This window comes from Lates calcarifer, linkage group LG1 (genome assembly GCF_001640805.2).
Source record: "Lates calcarifer isolate ASB-BC8 linkage group LG1, TLL_Latcal_v3, whole genome shotgun sequence".
Classification (NCBI taxonomy): Eukaryota; Metazoa; Chordata; class Actinopteri; family Centropomidae; genus Lates; species Lates calcarifer.
Genome location: NC_066833.1, coordinates 3,125,665 through 3,149,463, shown reverse-complemented (window position 1 = coordinate 3,149,463; position 23,799 = coordinate 3,125,665). Strand labels below are relative to the sequence as shown.

General features: G+C 42.2%; 1 protein-coding gene across 1 annotated transcript in view; it reads left to right on the top strand.

Annotated features, from left to right (window-relative positions):
* Positions 1-23,538, top strand: part of vwa8 (von Willebrand factor A domain containing 8) — a 61,405-nt gene extending 37,867 nt beyond the window's left edge. Inside the window, 14 exon segments of the mRNA XM_018704404.2 lie at positions 10-135; positions 219-328; positions 918-1,069; positions 1,600-1,804; positions 1,891-1,972; positions 2,407-2,611; positions 9,387-9,495; positions 10,088-10,244; positions 14,599-14,707; positions 17,381-17,506; positions 18,047-18,205; positions 19,749-19,847; positions 20,351-20,589; positions 21,808-23,538. Coding sequence (XP_018559920.1) covers positions 10-135; positions 219-328; positions 918-1,069; positions 1,600-1,804; positions 1,891-1,972; positions 2,407-2,611; positions 9,387-9,495; positions 10,088-10,244; positions 14,599-14,707; positions 17,381-17,506; positions 18,047-18,205; positions 19,749-19,847; positions 20,351-20,589; positions 21,808-21,916 — 1,987 coding nt within the window. The 3' untranslated portion in view covers positions 21,917-23,538.
* Positions 23,539-23,799: the final 261 nt, after the last annotated feature.

The window sequence follows — 23,799 nt, the reverse complement described above, 5'->3', positions numbered from 1 at the left end:
TGTTTGCAGCAACCAGCTGGAGGTGCTGGATGTGTTGGAGGGCCGGGTTCACTCCATCTCCCTTCCCATCAACCTGAGGTCCGTCTTCCTCGTGGCAGAGGACCGCTGGCTTCTGCTAGAGAGCAACACCAACAAGTAAGAGATGGATCTTCAAATCCCTCTTTAGGTCTCTGTGAATTGAATTATAATGTGACATGCTGTATGTTTTCACTGAATAGGAAGTTCCTGCTGACCAAGCCCATGCATATGGCAGCTGAAGACTCTGGAGTGTGTCAGCTCCACAGCATCAGTGAGGACTCAGTCAGCTCAGGCCATGGAGTCAGCTCAGGTACATATATAACAATAAGGACACCCCGCAGCTCTAAACAAAGGTTAACAGGGCTTTTATGTTTTATCCTGCTGCTCTGTAGCACTTATTAAAGACATTATGTCAGCCCTGTTAACAAAACCAAGCAGATGGACCTACAGAGAAATAGACTGGTGCCCCAGGCAGCCATATGTCTGCCCTGGCAAGACCTCTTAGCTAATCTGTCAACTGGCCATGTGAACCATGCATGTTTCAATCAATATTAAACAGTCATATCACTACATGTCACAGTGTGAACAAAATGTGAAGTCATGAGTAATGTTCAACAATCTAGACTGAAACAGTTCACAAAGGTCATAAGTCAGGGTAATAACTTCGTGGGTCTAACTGACAGTAAATCTAAAGAAAAATTCCTAACAGCGCTGATGCAGTGAGCTCAGTGATGGGCTCCAGATCACTCACTTTCCTCAGACCTCTTTCAACACAAATTTTTTTCTTTCCCTCTCTCTCTTTTATTCAGTGATCTGAACTTTTCATCTTCTCTATTTTTATCTGTTCCAACATGTTCTGCTCCACCCCCACCCCACCCCACTCCCTTCCATCCTCCCAGCTGAGGTGTCTGTACCCCAGATGGTGTCATGTGAGCAGCTACCCAATGAGAACCTCAGTGCCGCTCTGGACCAGAAGATTGTTTCACCTAACCGCATACTGGCTGACACTGGCTCCTTTGCACGGGTTGTTGTTGGCTTCCCAGACCTCATGGTGAGATTAAGAGAGGAAATAGAGTCAAATTGTGGGTTCAGGTTTGGAACCTGTAAAGCCAATATTAACATGAGGTGTCTGGTTTGACCAGTGGTGCAGTACCTTCTCTGTACAAAGCGAAGATATATGTCTATCTACAAAATATGAGATGCTTGCACCTCAGTAATGTCCAATTTTCAGTTGAAGTCAGTCAAACTTCTAAAAAGTTATCTTCGCCCGTAATGTATGCCCACCAAATTGCAAAGTTTTGTAGTCTACCTTGAAGGGTGGTAAGGCAATTCCTTGTTGTCCTGCAGCAAGATAGGATCAGAGTTCATATGCTCTCACTATGTTTACGTACTGTAGGTTTCCTCTGCGTCTTCCATTTTACACTAATGTACGTCATGCAAAGTCATGCTGGGCATAGATATGAATCCGTGAGTCTGTATATCTGTTCTAACCATGCATATGCCTGAAAAGAATTAAATAGGTAGAGAGCATGAATGAAAGTATGAAGTGATATTTTCCTCTTGATTTCTGTTTGTGTCCAGTCCCCTAATGAGGTGTACAGCTTTAAGAGGCCTGTTGACCTATCAGTGATGAAAAGCAGTGAGAGCGGGGCTCACATGTTCCTTAGAGGTGGGCTTCGGTCTAGCACAGCCAAACAGGAGAACTGTGTCAGTCTGCTCTCAGCCAATCAGGTAGTCCGAGCCCTTCCACCCAGCAAGGTGCCTCTGAAAGAGGTCTACCCCAAAGGTCAGAGTTCAGATCATACAAACAAGCTTTGTTCATGAGAGAACGTGTTCAGTGGGTAAAGACTTGTTTTCTTATTTGTCACTCAGATGTCACACCTCCAATGACAGCGGCGTACCTGGAGGTGACTGATCTGAGCTCCAAAAAAGTAAAATACATTCCTGTCCCAAGGTAAACATAGCACACCTGTTTCTTACTCTGTCTCACTCTGCAGTACTTTAAATACCAAGAACATCATTTTTCATCCTCTAGCACCAGCTAATGGTCAGTGACAGCATTGCATAGAAGCTTGCAAAATCACTTTATTATTTCTGTTGTCATTGAATTCTGACTTATCACTAAAGAATAAAATGTGCATAAAGCAGCCTTCACTCTTATACAATAATTCACAACAAGAAAATGACAATTAGTGTGCAAACAGAAAATATTTAGACCTATCTGCCCATCTAAATAAAAACTGGGCCACTTTTGTCTATTTTTTGACCACTTAAGCCAACTTGGGGAAAAAGTTCATTTTGCACACAGAGTAAAGATCAGAATTCAGACCTCTGACATGTTATCTAAGTGACTGTGTTTTGACTTTCCTACACATGTGTAATTGGCAGGTCAATGACTGTGTCGCCCTACACCAGCTGGTTGTCCAAGGTGTCCGAGTCCGATGTGCTAATAGCTCCCCTCGGTTCTGGAGGTGTGGTAACAGTGGATATGGGTGGCTACGTCCGACTGTGGGAGACAGGATTGGACACCCTGCAGCGATCGCTGATGGAGTGGAGAAATATGATTGGGACAGAGGATGGCAGGCCCTTACAGGTAATATCACAACTTGAAACACTTGATGTGAGTGTTTCATCTAAAAAAGTTTGCTTTATGGACAACCATCTTTCTGATGTATTGCAAAAATGAGCATATTGTGCAACAGGTAAAACAATCCTGGGAGGCTGCAGTTTCTCTCAACACCACTTAGGGGCAGCGCTGTTTTAAAAACAAACAGAATTTCAACTTGATGTCACTCTGCATACCTGGCTCACTCTGTCAGAGTATATTAGCTGCTGAAACATTCCTGATTTTAGGCTAACCAGAGTGTTTCCAGGCCCAGAATTTATGACCCAGCTGTACCCAGGGTGAGTGTTTATGAATGGGAGGGCATTGTGCTGATGATGCAATAGGTTTGACCCTTGGTATGGGTCAGAACATTCAGACCAGCATACTGAGCCACCATTGTTAAAGTTCCCACATACTCACACAGGCAGATGAATTCTTTTGATAAAGTGGCCTTTCAGATGTAGCGTGCGTTATCTGTGGAGGACTAGTTTGCGCAGTGAGAGAGAGAAGACTCAACATGAACTGAGATGGGGATATCAAGGAGACTGATCATAAAATTGGATAATGAACATCAGTGAACACCATTTCCCACATTTGCTGCTGCACAAAGATATCACGAGAATGTGTCATTGTATTTTGGGATGTCATGAAAATATCTATATACAGTGTATTTGTTTATACACGCAAACACCCATATACCTGCACATACAGGACCTCTTTCTGGCCAAGATTCCTCAGTGGTCAGGTTGTCTTTGATGGGGCACCTTGAGTCCACTGTAGGTCAGACTTACACAGACTCTCCCTGTGCTCTGTGTTGGCTCACTGCAAACAACAGTAACACTACTGTATTTAAACATACTTGCCTAAAAGGCTCTCTGTATGCCTGCTCAGAGATATGCCTCTTTACCAAACTGTTTACACAGCTCACCTCCATACGAGTTCACCTGTTTGAATATGGTACATATTAATTACTTGTCAAATACTTTGTTTTTATGAGCAAAAGTATGAAACAAGAAAGAAAATAAATCTTCCTGCTGACCTCTTAACTTTCAGTCAGAGGTGAATAACAGGTTTATTAACAAAGATCATGTCTGTTTACCCAGGGCATGCACATACAGTATTTCTGGACAACCACACAGTGAGCTGTGTAACTGTCTGGTCTTCAGTATTCAGTTATTCCTCTCCTCTGTCTTAAGCCTCAGTCTGACATTGTTCCATTACAACACTGTTGACATCATCGATACACACACAGATGCACAGGAGACATCAATCACCAATCATCTATCTGCACACACAGCTTGTGTTGTGGTGCTTCTGGTGTTGGCAGGTAGCTCTCATAATGTCACCACATTCATAGCATTTCTCTCTTATATATCCAGTCAGTCAGCCTGAGACTTAATTGTACAATTTTGTTGTTTTTATACCCACATGTCAATGCCCAGGTGTTTTTCCCCTCTACTGCTCTGCTTGGCCTCCTGTCAATTTTTCCCTCCCTGCCCTTTCTCTGAAGCTACAGATGCTTATCAGTTAGAGTAATATTCAAAGGTTCACATGCTTGCTCCTTCAAAGTTTAAATTGCCTTCTGCATTGCTATACTAAATTTTAGATCTTACACACCTGCACATACACACAGCACATCTTGGATTCATAAACTCAAACTAATAAAGACACACTCAGGCATGAAATCACTGACATTCATACGCTGTAGATACAGTTGCACATGATCAAACATTCATGTACAGACATGCATTTATACCAACACACACACACACACACACACACACACACACACACACACTCACTAGGATGCACCCAAGTTCACACAGGGGCACACATTTGCTCACACAAAACACACTCAAAAATGGGATCATGCTTGTGTGTGACTGCACATTCACACACACACACACACACACATACAGATGCCATCACTCCTAAATCACTCTCAGTCTTTAGGCGTCCAAAGGGAGAATCAGAAATTTATGAGGCTATTAATCGTACAAGACAAGGCGTGGACCGCAGATGAGGAGACAGAACGAGAGAGAGACACTGGGTGAAGAAAAGAAAGAAAGAAAGGAAAAAAAACTCATTGAGAGTGGAGGGTGGGGGAGCGACATTGATTCCCACAGTCATAAAAATGAAATTTTCTCCTGGTGCAGCCTGCCCCACACTCACCAGTTCTGTTCGTTTCTCTGTCTCAGGGTTAAGGTGCCATCTTTAGTTTACTGCTTATCACTGAGACCAGTGACAATAGCAACATAGCAACAGTTGCATCCTGGATTTATATGATGTTTTGACAAGCTTCAACCAAACACTGTAACAGACAAAAACAGACATAGTGTCTGTGAATTCACCCAGTAGTCTCTATAGTGTTGTTTGAAAGCAGAGTTCATAGTGAATCATGATCTTGGTATTTATTTGGAACAGAAACATTTGAAATTTCAGCTGTAGGATGGAGCATGGGCAGAGCTGATGAGACAACTGTCAATCCACCAAAACACCCTAACAAGGCCAGAGTTAAACCTGTGGAGAAATAATCAAGGCAAACGTAAGAAGTAAAACAAGATATTTATAACTTAACATGATGTGGAAAACATTAATGAGACTTTATTTCAAGAAGCAGGTGTTACTGACCATAAAAAGAAGGGACTTTCCTGGATAATGTGTCAGTGTCACTTATTTCATCTTTATTTCTGGGACTTCATTATTACATCCATTATTGTTTCAGATCTATAGCCAACCATACTGTGCTGGTTCATTTTAAAAACACACTTAGTCTAACTCTTGTGTATGATATCTCATCTTTGGCCCATATTCAATCACTAGCATTGAATTTGGTGTGTTTTATTCAACACTATTCTTATAGTTTCACAATTCCTTCACAGAGTATGGGAAGCAGATCATCTGAATGGAGACAAAGGAGATTTTGTACTAGGCTTTTGAGCATCAGACCCAAGTTAATAACTTGTGGAGACCTCACCAGTCTTGTGAATTTACAGTCATGCCGTTGCAAAGCAGTCAGGGAGGAGGCATCCCAAAAATATGAAAAAAAAAATCCCTGCAGGTGCCCACCAAAACACTTATCCTGCAGAAAACACACAGGATGCAAACCACAAGGAGTATAATTGAGCATTAATCATTGTACATTACAAGCAGACTCAGACAAGTACAATGACACCTGCTAAGTGATTATATCAGAGGGAACATGAGGTTTTTCCTGTCTGATAGTTAGTAAAATTGATAGTCCTCTTGTCACGATCCGTGCTGGACCACAATAATGTCACACACACACTGTGCTGTAGATGCAGTGCTCAAATGATTCATGCCTCTTTCACAATCAGAGGAAGAACCTGGACTGAGTGTGGCCGCTTTAAAAGCCACTCAGAGCCCAAAATGAACACGTCGTAAAGCGTCACTCATCATTTTCCTAAACCCAAAAGTAGAGCATTAGTCATTCCTTTACTGGCTGTGAGAGAATCCATTACCAGCATGGAGACACATTCATGATTTCTGTTGTCACTAACGAAGAGTTTTATCTATAAACAGTGTGATGACAAGGGTGGATTACTGAAACAAGCCAGTGTTCAGGAAACAGCAGTCCTGATAGCTGATACTTCTTCTCTAATGGGCAGATTTCACTAAGACAGACATACGCTTGCAAAAATGTGCATCAGTGCCCAGCAGACGCCTGGCCTGATGGAGGAGGTGCTGTGCTGGCAGGGGAAAAGAGAGAGTGTGTGTGTTGTGTTTATTGAGTGATTGTGATCACATTCATAAACACTCAGTCAGAATGATGTGTCTTGCTGGTGAAGCTTTGAAGCCACATTCCCGTGCATCAGGTACACACCCTCGTTTCCCAACGTGGGACAGGCATGCGTGCAGCAAAGCTCATGTTCTGTTGCTGTTTTTTGCTGTATGTGCTGTGGTGTGTTTGACTCATACGCAAACACATATGAATTAGTGTGTAATCAGAGAGCAGTCACACGGTGGGGGGGGGTGAGCTCTTGAAGGTGAGCTGTAGTGACGCAAGTGGCGCAAACCTCTGACCCTTTACCTCACTGCAGAGCTATGGCGCCAAGCTCTCTCTGGTTACTGAGGTTACCATCGGTTACCACCACAGTCACTGACAGCTCTGCTGATAAACAGATGCTCTGTTGGCGTGCAGCTGAATGGGACGGTGAAGATATTTGTCATTTTAAATTTCCCCCGTTTCAGACCCCTACCCCTGTTCCTATGGTGATTGTCCCGAAAGGAATGGCCAGTAAAGATTTTTCTCATGTAGATGTGAACAACCAACAGCAGCTGGACTAGATGATGTGATCATAGCGTGTCCGCATATCACTTGTGTGACTCACTGTGTTTGTCAGCAGGCTACATTTTTCTTAAAGATCTCTCTGCATTTGTGATACCAATCACAGTATTGATACCAACATATCAGCCTGTGCAATTTTAAAATAGAAACACGTAAGATAAAGACCTTTTTTTTTTCAAAAGGACCTCTTAAGTTTGGTTTTGACAGAATTGTTACCAATACATGAACTTTAATTTAACAGTTTACAAATGAACTTGTTTGTGCTCTGTGGTTGACGGATTATGATAATGAGAACATTCATTCCTTATCTATACCGCTTATCCGTTAAGGGACGTGGGCGGTGGGGGTTGGGGAGGCTGGAGCCTATCCCAGCTGACTTTGGGTGAGAGGCGGGGTACATCCTAGACAGATCACCAGTCCATCACAGAGCCAAAATATATAGACAAACAACCATTCACACCCACATTCACACCTACAGGCAATTTAGACCAGTTAACCTAATGCATGTCCTTAGACAGTGGGAGGAAGCCGGAGTACCCGGAGAGAACCTACACAGGCACAGGGAGAACATGTAAAAAGAAAAGCCCCAGGCAAACCGGGCTCAGCCACTGCACCACCGTGCCGCCCGATGATAACGAGAGCATGTTTCTAAATTATTCCAAACACTCAGTGTCTCTCATATTTCTTCTGTAATTGTACTGAAAGGTGATGATATTTAGTTTTGACTGACACAGTCAGTTAATTTAACAACGTTTATTGTTGAAGTTGAACTTTTCAGTGGTGTTGAACTCGACTACATTATTGGGATTATCCTTTCCATTTACAAACATGACGGGGAAGAATGTTAAAAGAAAGAAAAGCATCTCATTATATGTAGGATTTGTGGCAGGTCTATTGTACTGGGTTGCGATACTTAATTATAGGTGTACCTAATAAAGTGGCCAGAGAGTGTATATGCCAATATGGATACATGTGTGATTAAACTCAGATTTTTATGCACATTGATGCTTATTTTTCTTAATTCAAGCTTGAAATATTTGTGTTTTTTATTTTATAGTTATTGTGACTGATAATTTTCGAATGAGCGTAACAAGATGCACTCACAGTACACCTGGTATTTAAAACCAACATGTGCTTCAGGTGTGGAGGCAGAGATGAGAAACAGAAGCAATGTTAAATGGATGCTCCCTGGATAAATGTTCAGAGGTATATTTTGATAGTATAGTATAAATCTGCTAGAGCAATAAAACATATTGTGTCCAATTGACGAACCAGTAGATGCACTGTGTGAGCTGGTTCCCACAATGAGTATTATCTAGTCCTTATAATCCGACATGGTGTATATCAGGCTGACCTCCTAATCTGCTCTAAATATAGAGAGCTGATACAGCAGCTTCATGTATGTGTGAGAACAGAGCCTGAGCTCTGAGCTGCACTGTGTGTGTCAGTTTGAGGTGTGGACAGTGGGTCAGTGGAGGGAGGGGAGGGGCCCTTCTCAGCTGGACTGCTGCTCCTACTAGATAAGTCTCTGTTCAACGGCTCAGACCACAGCAAACCAAGCAAAAATAAAAAGCAGCAAAGATAATCCCTCACACACAGTCATCCACAGTTAACAACAACACCTCATCCCCCACAGATACCATTCAAATTCTTGCTGTATGTAAGAATGCAGCTGAACTACAGGGGATACACTTAGTTTCCCACTGAACTACCCCTTTCTCTCCTTGCTCCCTCATGCGCGCCAGACTCTGGCCGGCCGCCCTGCCTCAGCGTGAGAGCCAGTGTGCTGATTTTGGCTCTGATGGTGCCATTGAGATGGACCTAAAAATCCAAAGCTTTAACCACTCTGTGTCTCGGCTCCTTCTCTCTCCATCACTCTCATGCTGGGAAAGACAGAGCCTAGTTTGTCCATCCTGTTGAAACCACAGACCTTAGAGATAGAAAGTCCATTCTCTTAATGCTTTGACCGTGTTGAAGTTAGGTGACTGTTTCTGGATTTTGACAGCTTTCTCACATACTAATTCAATACATCAGGAAGTGAAGACAAAGATGAGGTTTCAAGAGGAGGCGTGTGAGCTTGGGAATGAAAACACTACAATCTGACCTGTATTAGTGCCAAAGTGGGATTACTACTACAATTGCAACCTAATGTGTTTTCTTTGAATCCTAGTCCAGGAAGTGTGTTTTTTTTTTTTTTTTTTTTTTATGAAATGCCTGAATACGTAGTCCAACAGCTTTTAAAAGTTGAGCCTCTTAAAGATTGAAAATACTGACACAGGCATACATAGAATTATATGACTTTTTTGTTCCTCCGTGAGTTGGGGGTGAACGGCCCCTTAAACTCTTACAGGTTACAGCATCTGTTGTCTGTTGCTCTCTTTGGAGGTTAAGATATATTTGAGTCTCCACTTCCTTGTTTTCTGACATGTGGCATCTCTTGCCCTCTGCTTTCAGATAACCATTCAGAGGGACAGTGGCCTGGATGTCACAGCCCCAAAACATGGCAAGATTGACCCCAACAATGCTCCTCATGTTGGGGGAAACCAGTGGGCAGGAGGCACAGGTATCCAGTGTTTCTTACTGGGTCATCAATACTCCAAATTCCATCTGTCCAAAACCGCTGATGGAAATCTGTGCTAACATTTATTACACACACATTACTGTGACTGATGCCATGTAAGGGGGAGTAAATAGCAATATATGCAGTGGTGTGCTTCTTCTCTCAGCAGCTGCTTAGTTGCCCTCAGGCAAGGCACTAAACCACCTTCTGCTCAACTACTTATAGGGCTCAGAATAGAAATGGTACTTACATGAAATCATCAGAAAATTTTGATAATTGATTTATTGATGTTAAGTTTTTTGACTGTTAGACGAAATGAGCAATTTGAAGACATCATGAACTCTGGGAATCTCTGGGATGGGCATCAGAAGACTGATCTATTATTCAGTAATTGTTAATTGCAACCACTGGTGTTCAGCTGTCTGTGGTAGGTAAAAAATATAATGAGCAGGGAATCACCAATCAATAGTTAAACATTTATCATGTATGTCAAGGTCCCTACACTAAAGTTAATAGAAATTCTAGGTAAAATGTATGATTTCAAATCAGTAATTGGTCACGATCAGTTTATCATTGATGAGATGTTTCTCTGTAGGTGGCAGAGACACGGCGGGTCTGGGTGGCAAAGGGGGACCCTATCGCCTGGATGCAGGACATAAGGTCTACCAGGTATCCCAGGCAGAGAAGGATGCAGTTCCAGAAGAGGTTCGTAGAGCAGCCCGTGAAATGGCTGAAAAGGCCTTCAGAGAAAGGTAGGCTGCATTAAACACTGATCACATGCAAAAAAAGGCTGCACAGTAAAGGAAAGCTTGGTCAGTCCTGAACTAATAACACATATCCAAACTGAGTTAGCTCCACAGGTGGGAGACTGTGTAGAGTTATACAGATGTTTTGGACTGACAGTCTTTTTCCACCTTGGAAACCACCCAGAACTGAAGTGTGGGATGGTGTAATGTGGAACAGGTGTGTGTGTGTGTGTGTGTGTGTGTGTGTGTGTGTGTGTATGGGCGTGTATGGGCCTTTTTTATTTCTGCCATCTGTTGCATTTCCTGGTTAGTCTGGTATCCTAGGTATGGTGCTCTGTCCTGGGCATACAACCAGTGGCTGCACTGCCCCGGCTGGATGGATGAACGCAATGTTAGATCCCACTGGGCAGTGTGTGTGTGTGTGCATGCGTGTGTGTGTGCGCCGCGTGCACATGCGCCTACACTTACACACATTTGCTTCAGTGTGTAGGGTTGAGAGGGCACCCTTTCACCAGCTCAACCATGAAGGCCGTCTCTGTTCATGTTCGCTTCAAACAGGCTCGTTCTCTTTACTTTCCTTTCTCCCACATCCCTCTTGTGCTCCCCCTTCTCCCTCCCCCTTTCCTGCATGGCCCTTCTCATACACTGGCTGCTTTCACACCAAGAAGACAACCTCTATGACTATCCTCTCTCTTTATCTCCTCTCTTTTGCCTCTTGTCTTCTTCCCTCTGTCTTAATCCATGTCACTACCCTTGCCTCTCTAGATCTCTTCTTTGACACCCTTTCTGTCTCTCCCTCCCTCCCTGTCTATCACTGTCCCACTAAGCCCAGGGAAAATCTTGTAGCTACATGCTGGTACCTTGCTTCCAAGGAGATGTCACTTATTTGACTGTTTGTTAACACAGCAGGTGAGCACACACACGTCTCAGAAATACCTACAGACAGGGCTCCTAGATTTTGTTTTTTCATATCACAGGCCAGCTCTGTCAGGCTTTTTCCATACCCTCTCATTCACTGATGTGTGCTCACTGTCCTTTGTTTACTTAGCTTTAGGTTAAGCGTCAATCAAACTATGATACTTTGAGAACCCGAAGCACACACAAGCAAAAACAGGCTTTAGGTATGCCTAAAACATGAAACACCCATGTGAGCATGTTCACACTCACACACAGACAAACTTCACTGGGTGTATTTCTGACTGTGTCTCCAAACCTGCCAACCTTAGCTTTTTTATTTTTTATTTTTTTTGGGTTCATTCCAGTTCTGAAGGTTAAAAATTCAAAGTTATCTTTCAGTGTAACTTGGAAACTAAAAACACACACGCACTTCAAGATAAAAAAGATGCTTGCCAGCTACAAGCAGGCAACGGCATTAGTAAAACACAAATTTATCCTTCCCTTAGGGGAAAAGTTTGTCCTCTTTTCATAATTCTTTCCTATTAAGTTTCACTCTTGTTGCATATTTGCTTTGTTATCTTCTAGATCCATAGTAGAGGTATGCAGTGTATGGAAGAGTAATAAGTATCACATTTGTTGACCAACATATTTGAAAGTACAAAACAAATACATAAGAATTAGGTGGGGTTTCCTTCAGCTGTGAATTCATAGGCTTCCTAAATGTCAGAGTAACACAGCCACAAAAAATGAAAAGCATTGTTCAAGAATGATGAGTGCTGGACAAGCTGTTATTGTGCCATGCTGTACTTTTATTACAATACAAAAAAAAATCTGGTCATAACAACATTTTAATTCACCAGCAAATAGCAAGGTAACCACAATGAGCAGTAAGTGGGGGGTTGTGATGCACAGATGTTTGACAAAACCAACAATTACAAAACCATTCTGTTTCTCTCATTAAATGTATCATCATTTTCAGATTTAAGATTGAAAGAACACATTTCTTCATCACAGTCTCTAGCCTGGGAGAGGCAAATAAGTCTTGTGGATTGAATAGCTACTGTTTGTCCAGTGTGTTTAGTTGTAGGGAGTGTCAGCCTAACTCCTTGTTTTTGTGGTAGTTGTGTGTGAAATTTCAGTGTCTCTTTCAATTTGTTTTCACTCTCTCTCCCCTGTTTAAGTCAAGGTTCAGGAATTTAAAGGAAATGTCCCCAGCCACTGGCCAGAGTCTGCTCACCACATACACTCTCATGTATCCTCACACACACATGCACACTTAGGAATGTGTGGAGAAGCCACTCTGCTATGTACTACTCTGTGGGCTCACATGTTGTGTGTAAATGTGCAGGAACAGACAGGGTGTGCAGGTCAAAAATAACTGGACTATAATGTGAGTGTGATACATTGTGTGCCATGAGAATGAAGGTTAATTACTGTGACTACAAATTAATGGAGTACATTGAAATATACATGTTGAATATTCAACAGAAGAAGTATTTTTCTCTCATCTGTGAGGACTTTTTCTGGGTGCTTCAGTTTCCTCCCACAGTCCACAGACATGCAGGTTTAGTTGACCTGTCAGCTCTAAATTTCCAGTAGCTCTGTGAATTGTTGTCTGTTTATATACATTATATTATTATTATATTGGTGATCTGTCCAGGATGTACCCTAGCAGTGTAAGCTATAATATGTTCAGTCCCCTGCTACCTTGTACAGGATGAGTGGGTAGATGTAATTGATGAATTTATGAAAAGTAATTACAGGTCATTCACAGAGCTACTTCAATAAATTGTAATAAAAAAGTAAAAACAAACAAAATCAAACCATTTAAATAAAGGATGTAATTGTTTGGCCTTTGACGTGTTAAAATGTCGTTAATTGAGCAAAATCTGCAAATCCAAATCCAGCAGACGAATTAAAGGATGCCTGCTTCAAGGACCCAACCTGGTGTACCTGGTCATTGTGGCTCTATAGGTTGTGCTAACTTTGTATTATGCTGTAGATTTGGGGAAATGAGGACTGCATATCAGGGCAAACTGTGTGAGCCTCCTACATTTTCCAAACAAACTGGTTTTTACATGAATCATTTCAAACTCTTCTCTCTGAATCTGATCAAAAGTAAACACAGGAAGTAACCACCTGGAACAGCCGTGTCTAAACCTCTGCAACAGAGGTGGTAAGTGCAAAGTGCTGCTTTATTTCCCTTAATTTAAGATTTTTCAAGCATAATTCCAGGTGTCAATGATGATGTAGCTCAGCCATTACAGACATCATGCTGATAGATGTGAGCGAGTGAATGTGTGTGTGTGTGTGTATGCATAATCTTTTTGATTGCATGGCTGATGGCAGTGCAGTCAATACAATATATCTGTCTGACTGCTCTCATGCAACTGGCCTCTCACACACACTCACTCACACACGCACACACCCGCACACAGGTTTGTTGCAAGCTGTGACACATTAAGCTGGAGCCTCTCCACCATCCTTCAATCCCTGCCTGCGTTTTGAAGTCACTGCTCCGCATGCGTGTGGTGGTTTTACGGTCTGGTTGTCACCAAAAGTTTCAAACACCTGGCAGAAATTTCACCCACCTCTGTCCAACACACATCAGGCTGCATGGTGGAGGTAGGACCCTTACCACACCTGAGAAGGATTCTGTGTCTGTGTGTGTGAGATACTTAAGTACCTGCACAGTGGGATTATACTGATAAATTTGACTCGGGGGCAGGCGCAGCCCACCTGTCCTGTTATGTCCAGGTGTGTTCTGGAAAGAACACACAGATGCACACACAAAAAAAGTGCTCCACATTTAACAACTGACCTCTGTGTCAGTTTATCCACAGGTGTCCTGAGCTCATGAAAGATTTCTCTGTCTATTTTCACTCTTTCTCTGTGTACCTGACCTGTTTTTGTAAAATCTAGTGTCAGACACAGGCAGTGTCACAAGAAGTAGTTTCAAATTTACGAAAACAAATGCAGTTGTTATTCTGCCCTGCTGCATTATGTCAGTGGTTACATCAGTAGACTTGCCTGTTTTTGAAATTAGAGAGGCAGTTCTTTTTGAAGCAGTATTGAGAGAAGAACAGAGAAGAAGATAATGTTTGCTGCAGAGATTGGTGATTTGCACTTTATGAATTAAGAACTTTTTTGGGAAGCTGAGTTTTAACCGAGTAGTTTGGTGTGTAGAAATATCGTAGGGCAACCATTGGTAGCCCTGTTCATCTCTAATGAAGGACCAGTACATGCAAGGGAATGTGTGACTGCGATATCTGCAGATGTAACTGTGCAATATTTTTCACAGGTTGTTGATTTGTATTCACGCTAAGATCTTGTGTGCTCCCTGCCCAGGTGAAATCACTGTGAGCCACACAATTACCAGACTGATGCAGGTGGGGATAATTGATGCAGCTGTTCACTTCACAGACTGTGCTTAACCTGTGTTTTCTTTTTCCTTCAATCTCAGGCTGAAGGAGATCGATATGAGCGAATACGATGCTGCCACGTACGAGCGTTTCTCCTCTGCTGTCAGCAGACAAGTTCAGTCTCTACGGATCATCCTGGACAGTCTACAGGTTAGTCACATACTTCCTTGTTTTGATGAATATTTACTCATCAACACTGCAGAACAAGGCACAACCACTGAAAGGTTTGGGACACACAGTTTAGAAGTCCACTTAATCACTATAGTTCAATTTGAGCATTATCTCTCATTGTTCCTCCTGTAATTAGAGGTAATCATCATCAGGTGGTCAGCTGATCCCAATCATTAAAATAATGCTTTTGCAAAGTGAAGCCTGTGAAAAGCACAGCCCTGACCTCTGCATCACTTTGAGTTTAGTGCAGTCCAGTTGTCAGTCAGTCAACAAAAGTCATGGGGTCATCAAGTAAGTAGACTCAGTTGGCTGACCTCACACAACCCCACATGTGATATTGGGGCAGGAAGGAGGGGGTGCTGTCCCCTTAGAACATTCTAATTGGTTGAATGAATGAGAAGCAAGAGCTTAGGGAGTGGTGGTTAAAAATCCAGGATGTGATATTGTCTCCACTTCATTATTTTGGTCTAGTCTTTCCTCCCTTTGTTAGAGAGTCTTAGAGGAAATGTGCGTGTGCAAGTGGGATTTGATGTTTGTGTGTGTCTGTGTGTTCATGTGCATGTGACCTGGAGGAAAATCATGCAGCATGCAGCAATGATTACAGAGCAACAACACTAAGCCTTGCTCTATTATTCTCCTGTCCAGGTGTGAAGCTCTGTTTGTATATGCTGTAGTGGGTGGGTGTTCATGTGTGTGTGTGTTTGTGTTTTCCATCCAGGTGTTTGCAGCCATGCCAGTGCTAGCTTTGAACATGCACGTTGGTTATTGTTTGTATTTGTCCTTGTAACCTCTGGGCTTTTTCCCGCTGGAAAGACGATTGAGATTATACCAATCCCAGCAGGCGTGATGCCGTGAAGTCATGTTATTTTTATCATACCTGAAGAGTGATTTAAGAGTCGCACACGTACACACTCACACACACACACATACCCCTAACTATAGCTGGCATGCTCTCAATAAACTGATAATGTATTGTTTCCATCAGCCTCAGCCTCCCTTAGGGAAACCCCTCTCTATTTATCTCTCAACAATGGACTGGCATGCCAGATATAAACACCTGGACCCATATTTATTAAGCGTCTCTGAGTAGGGAATCAGTCCTAACTGGCCAGAAATTCACAGAGTGACACTTATTCACTCCCTCTTTTAAGCCCACAGGTTTAAAACTGTATAAATCTGAAAAATTACTCATATCTTTGCCAATATTTAGGAGTTCCAGAGGTGTTCTCAGGCGGTGTCAGTCATACAAAGACATCCCACAGAAACTTGGTCCTTGCAACAATAACAATTTGAGTGTCACAAATAAAATTTTCAGCAATAATAATAAAGTTTGATCATTACTACAATACCATACCATTCCTACAACACCATACGTGTGCATGTATGGTGTTGTGTTGTTGTTGTATTGTGGGGAAACTACAACACAGCATAAAGCCATGGAAAAGTACCTTCAGTTCTATCATAGACACTGTGTATTTAACCATGTGACTGGGTTGACTAGGATAATTCATGCAGATGTGTAAAAATGTCCTACTATTTGAATTCTACCAGAATGTATTATTATTATAATTTGATGGATCTGCAGATTATTTTCTCAATCAGTCATTTTGTCATGATTTCCTGAAGCTCAACCATCCACATCTTTAGTTTACTTTTACCCAAGTCAAACAAAGGCAATGAATCCTCACAACTGAGAATAATGGAATTTAGTGTGTAGCTAGTGTAGCTTAAACACATAAACATAATAGTTGCTAATTAATTTCTGTCTGTAAACTAATTGATTAATCAACCAAGTCAGTTTACACTTAAAAGGATGGCATGAAGCTACTCATTATCATATAATAACTCAGTTACTCTGCTTGTAGAGGGCTTAATGAATAAAACATGAAATAAGTCCTAATCTGAGGTTCAACTGTAGATGCTTGATAAATCAGGGCCCAGATCACATCTTCACTGTTGCTAAAATGGAGAATACTCCTCCTCAAAGTTGACATGATACAACTAATTTTAACACATGAATTTCTTGTCCTGTTAGGTTTGTTTTTCTGTCCACAGTTATGTACATTGTGTTTGTACTATCACACTCCTATCTGTCTACAAACTGTCTATTGTTGCGTATGTCAGTGCTTATCTATGATGTTAAGTCATGAGACCCGTGTTGTGTGGCTAATCTGTGTTCTTTTGTGTCTCAGCACACACTTGAAACTAAATATCATCACTGATGATTTTTCTAAAGACTCACTGTGTGACCTAGAAATGGGTGGGGTACAGGTGGGTTGTGTTCCTTCTTTTCTTCGACAACTCGTCTGTAAACAAGCTCTCCTCCAGAGACAGGAAGTGATGTTGTTCTTCCTCTGTCCTCCCTCCTTCCAAGTCATGATATGACATTCTTTAGTTCAGTGTGTGAGCATGATATATATATATATATATATGTACATATATGTGCTATGATATTGTGCTAACCCTAACCTAACAGCTTGAATTACAATGTCTGGAAGTTTTTTTGGGGCTTTGTTTCGCAATCTCTTGCCCCTGAAAGCCCCACCAAAATGAAATCATCATCCCTAGACAGATTTTGAAATGCGTTTATTTATTTGGATGATTGGTACACAACTTGGGCTAAACTTGTAAGTCTATGTGTGTGTGTTTCAGGCTAAAGGGAAGGAGCGACAGTGGTTGAAGAACCAGGCTCTGGGAGAACTGGATGATGCTAAGATCATTGATGGGCTGACTGGAGAGAAGGCTATATATAAACGCAGAGGAGAGCTGGATCCAGAGGTGGGTGTGTGTGTGTGTGTGTGTATTTTTAAACTGTGCTGAAACTTTGCCACACCTCCAAACACACACACACACACACACACACTCTCAGACTCACACACGTAATTTTGACCTTTATCTGTCAAATGGAACATTCCAGTGGTGTGTGTGAGATTATTATCACACCCTGTGTTTCTGCTCGAGCTCACACACACTTTCTAGTCATTTCTCCCACCATCATGTAAGCCTACACACACACACACACAGCTACGAGATAGTTCCCAGGCTAATCATATAAACACACACTAACCATGATATGCATACCATGTTTTTCTACCTTATTTAGCTCCAAGCTTTGCATATTTTTGGTCTGGCCTGAAAGTCTACATTGAAATAATTGCAGCCAGTTTTGAAATCCTGGCCTTGTGTTGAGTGTTATTTTAAGAAAACTACACCAGATTCAACAAAACACTCTCCAAGGTGGGTATTTTCTTTAATTTAATCATTAGTCACGGCTGATTTTGACCGAAAAACTTCTGTGTTTTGTTTGTGTGTTTACAGCTGGGCAGCCCTCAGCAGAAGCCCAAGCGTTTACGGGTGCTGGCCGACGTGTCAGGCAGCATGTACCGCTTCAACGGCGTGGACGGCAGGCTGGAGCGCTCCATGGAGGCTGTGTGTATGGTCATGGAGGCTCTTGAGAACTATGAGCACAAGTTCAAGGTGAGACTAAGCAGCGTGTTGCTGAAGAATTTTTTTGTACAACATCAACCCACCACTATCATCTATGTTTTCCTTGCTGGATCAGGTGATGGATATCAGCAAGACACACATTATACTGGTATACATGGAATCTATGTCACATAAATAATCAATAACCAGCTGTGTCTCATACTGAGTAAGAGACTTTATTTGGATAATTCCTGGGTCAATAAACTGTATCCACTAATCTTCTTCCACTTTCCCTATGGTGGTCTCATGAAGAAAACTCAAATTGAGGTCATATTGGCAGATGATTTGAATTTTCATACACTTGTCCTCAAGCAGTCTAGTTTTCCATGTAACTGCACACTGCTATTGGTAGGAATGATAGTGCTCAGTGCTGCAGGACCTTGTAATCTTCACTTACTTGTCTGCTGCTGTCTAATTTCTGGGCTGCTTGTGCTGTTTTGTTAAACTCACCATATTAGTTTGTTCAAAGAAAACTCACAGAACCAACAAGAGTTGACATTTCACTGGGCTGCTCAAGAACGGAAAATAAGGAGTCCATCTTAGCCAGGAAAACAGGAACATTGAAAAGATGGAGGAAGGCAAATAGAAAAGGAGGGAAAGAAGGGGGGAGACATGGGTGTGTGTAAAAAAGTGGAGGGGAGACAGACTTCTTGGCCCCTAAGTGACACTCAATCCAACCTAATACTGATCACATATCAGATTTCGTGCACACACACACACACACATTTCAGTGTTCCTCATCACATGTCAGTGTAACTACTTTCTTTGCGTAACACCCCTTACATAAAAGTGCATCTGATAACACATAAGACATATACACCTTCACTACCTGCAGTCCTGTAGTGGTTGGTCCACTGATGGTAGTAAATAGAGATGTCATGATGCAACATTAGTCTTAAAAATGTGTTACTTAATATCTTCATGCCCTATTTGTTTCAGTCATCAGACCCCCACATACAAGCCAATAGAGGAACAGAAAACTCACATATCAGTATTGTGGATTAAAAATTATTTACTTTTACTGATTTTAATTGTATTAATATTAATATTTTTATTAAATGTAAGGATTCTTCGTCACTGAGGCTTACGTATAAAAACTGATATAAAGATCAGAACAAAACACATGCTTTATGCCCGGCAACAGCGATACTGATGGATGAGACACAGAATCGCATACCTTTGAGTGCCACAGTCACAACTGCCTTTAATAGAAATAGCCCATATACATAATACCTGGGTCCTGAAATAGCTGTGTGGAGCCCACAGTGCCAGGCTGCCATGGCCTCATATAAGCCAGTTGTCATGGATGGTCTATGGGAGGCATGTGTACCTATAAGTTATGGTCTGATGTTTCTGTACCACCCCACCTGCATCTTTACAGCTTCACTAGAAGCACTGTTGTTGTTCCTATTGTACGTTACAATAGGGTTCACACAAAAGTCTGACTTTTGTAACCATTGAAATGTTGTCAGTGTTGCCATACATCATATATTTTACCTTTATATATCTTACTCCTGCTGTTTCTTGTTTGCAGTATGACATAGTGGGTCACTCAGGTGACGGCTATGACATTGAGCTGGTCAGAGCAGACAAAGTCCCCAAGAACAACAAACAGAGACTCAAAGTCCTCAAGGTAAAGATTCATACTGTCATCAGTCCATTCATGTTTGGTTTTTTTCACACCAGTTATTCTCATACAAGACCACAAACAGTCAAGATGCATTGTGGGTAATCCAAGCACCAAGGTTTTACCAGGAACAAAAGAAGAACTGTGAGTCCAACAGTGTTGTAGGAGTGTAAGGCTAAATCAGTGGAGCACACTTTCAGTCTATCTTGACGTACTTTACTTTTTATTTTATCCTTCTTTGTTTTTATTGTATTTATGTATTTTAAATGCTGTTGTTTGTTGATATTGTGACGCTGTCCTAGATATAGATCTGTATTCTCAATTACCCTGTATTCTGCTGTGTTTTAAGACTATGTGTTGTAGCCAAAGATAATTACAAAGATAATTAGCCTAACCTAGCAATCCAGATGCGTGTTTTCCACTTAGCCCTTTTACTCTTAGTTATCTTTCCTCGGCCCCCTTCTCTTCTTTTCCTCCTCTCTCTCTCCTCCTCCTCCCTCACCGTGCAGACCATGCATGCCCACGCTCAGTTCTGCATGAGTGGCGACTACACCCTGGAGGGCACAGAGACCAGCATCAAGGAGCTGGCACGAGAGGAGGCTGACGAGCACTTTGTGGTAGTGCTCAGTGATGCCAACCTGGAGCGCTACGGCATCCGGCCTGAGCACTTCGCCCACGTCCTGACCTCTGACCCGCAGGTCAACGCCTTCGCCATCTTCATCGGGTCCCTTGGTGATCAGGCTGAAAGGTGAGGAGGTGGGGGCTTCAGTTGCAATGGAGGAGGAAATAAGGGGGAGAAAAAAAGCCTAAGAAGGATGAAGGGAAGTAAGTGGAAAACAGTAGAAGACTTAGATGAGTCCAAAGAATGCCACGACTGGCATTTGAATATCAGCTTCCCATGTAATAAAACAGCCTTCTTGTCAGTTTTATTGATTCTGCAGAAATCTCCACTCAGAGTTAATCCTGACTGTAGCCACACTTCCGAAACCAATAAAGAACAACTAGACTTCAAAGTTAAACAGAACAATGACCATTGAATTTAGCCCAGCTGAGACGTGCTCATGTTCCCGCCTGCTGCTGGTCCTGCTGACCTTTGTTTCTCTCATCTCAGATTAACTCCTGAGCTTTGCAGTGAGGACAAAAGAGGAGTGAAATCCTCTCCTCTTTCTTATTGCCATTCTGCTCCAGGCTCCAACTGTAGCTCCTGGCCAGATGAACTTTACATCCTCTCTGCTGAGGCTCGTGGGCCTCGCATGAGCTTGTCAAGAGCTGCTGCTTCATGGTTAGAATGCAAACATAAGATGAAGGACCTTCAGAATAACAATGACCTGTTTTGCTCCCCACTCATGACTCTGTGAAGAGCAGGAACAGCAAAGAAGCTGAGAGAGAGAGCACAAAGAAAGAGACTTCTGACCCATGAAAGGAGCTAAAAGGAATTACTCTTTAACTCCAGAGGTTGAGGTCAGGTAGAAATTAACTCTGAATGCAAAGAGGGTTCAAGTCAGAATGTGGAGAACTGAGAATAATATATTCACATCACAGAAGCAGGCAAGCACAGGAACTTGGGAAGCCACTTAACTTGACATTAGGACACTTTAGGAATACTATTTCTATCCCTGTTGACTGTCCAAGCTTGTATGTGTCCTCTCTTAGTGGACAAAGTATGAACTGAAAAAGAGGAATGCAAAAGTAAATGGGGAATGAAAGAAGAAAACAGAGACAGTAGTCGTGGGTTTATACAGAGGACTGAACCACAATAGAAATGTCTGTGTTTCCTTGTGTCTAAGCTCCACCATGTGAATGGCAGTGCTCTCATTCACACAGTGTACTGTTAATGAAAATGTCCTGTATCACTTCACATGGCAAACAAGTACTTGTCTGTCTTTTTATTTTGGGAAACGATTCTGTTGCTAAAGTTCAGTCCCTCTGTTTGACCCCAAACTTCTTTCTTTTGTCTTTGTTTCAGACTCCAAAAGACCCTTCCAGCAGGAAGATCCTTCGTTGCCATGGACACTAAGCAGATCCCCCAAATACTGCAGCAGATCTTCACATCTACAATGCTGTCCAGTGCCTGAGACTGACACAAACACACGCAAGCACTCACACTCACTCCTGATCTCACACAATCAAAAACTCTAGATTAAACTAATTTTGGCCGAGTGACTTATCACAGTGTGTCCTTAAGCAACTTTCTGTATCAGATTATAAAACTTTATCTGAGCTGTATCAGGTCTTGAGACTTGCCTTTGTACAGGCCCTGAAGGGAAAACACAGTTATTATTTTACAGAAGCCCTGAGTCAGTCTGTAAAATCTGATGGTGTTGTGTTAGCGTGACAGTCAAAGAATGTTTTGCTGCTTTGTAGTGTCCCTCAGGGAACAGATACTGTACAGCGTGGCCAGTAAGAAGCCTGTGATCTTGTGCAGTGTGACTGTACTCTACCGTGAAATGACACACACTGCAGTGGTAAATACAGTGGAAGTATGAATGCCTGAAGCCTGTCTCAGACCCCATGTTTGGATCAAACACTCAGCCTAACCTGTTGTTGTTTTTAATTGTGTTTTTGGCCGACAGCGCACTGACGCACACGCATACGTCTTCGTCCTGTTTTGGGTTGTGAACAACTTTTCTTGGAGGAGAGGGTCGTGAACTTGAAACAGCCTCACTTATTTTGGACTTCCTCCTCATTTATCATCTGTCACACAGAAAAACGCACAGGAAGGGCAACACCAGCGCGCCACCTGACTGACACTTGGATGTGGCGTGCAGCAATAACTTGGCTCCTATGGAATGCTGGGACTGTGACCAGGGAATTTCCCACCTGACTGCACACGCTCTTTAAAGGCAGCCGCCATTGCACAACCCCCTGTCGTGTGTGTCTGTGTGTGTGTATACGTGTTCTCAGATCGCCTTTCATTGCTAGACCTCCCACTCCTCTTTCTGTCTCAAACACACAAACACCTCTGCCACTGCAAGGCAAATTAGTAGCAGAATCTATGACTTAGTGTGTCAGTGTGGGTTCAGTTGTGTATGATCAGAGATTAAGTGTACACAGACCAGAGAGTCTACTTCAGCTCAGTAGTGCTTTATTTTTCAGATCCCATATTTTCCAGCTTCCTTTCCTTGACTTGTTGTTATTAAACTGCTCAAGCCTCAAAATATCCTGGTAATCTACAGCTAAATACCAGCTCATTTTTAGGAAATTATGAGGAAAATATAGGACCTGCCATCATTTCTGTTGTATGTACCTCTGCTCTAAGACATCATGCTGCGCAGTCAGATGAAATCCCACTGTCTGTGCCAGCTTGTGGCCACGTGCATCCAGCTCTGTATCAGTTTTGCCCTTGGTTGTCCTACTCGGTGGCTCTGCTGGAGTGGAAGGATCGATAGCACAGCCTGCCTAACTGTCAGTCTCTATTGATCCGTCTCTGATAGGGATAAGGATGCCTCTGTTTTTACTAACCCACTTTAAACTCCCTCTGATCCCCTCTCTCGTTCTAGTTTCTGTGTAGACATAATGTTTGCTTGTTGAATCTTCATGTTTGGGTATGTAGACATTTAAAATGTGCATTGAAGCACTGTAAAATAATACTCATTTTTAATCTATTTAGTGTTATTTAATTGTTTATTGTTATTCATTTATGTAAAATAAATTATAAACGTAATGTACAAAACTTTAATAAATCGTGTTAACTATCTTTGTATTGCTCAGTCTCTATGATTCTCCAACTCGTTCAGCTAAATAAACAACATCCATCCATCCATTATTTATACCTCTTATCCATTAAGGATCGCAGGGGGCTGGAGCCTATCCCAGCTGACATTGGGCGAGAGGCGGGGTCAAACAACCAGTCACACTCACATTCACACCTACAGTCAATTTAGTCATCAATTAACCTAACCTTAACGTGCATGTCTTTGGACAGTGGGAGGAAGCTGGAGAGAACCCACAAGAACTG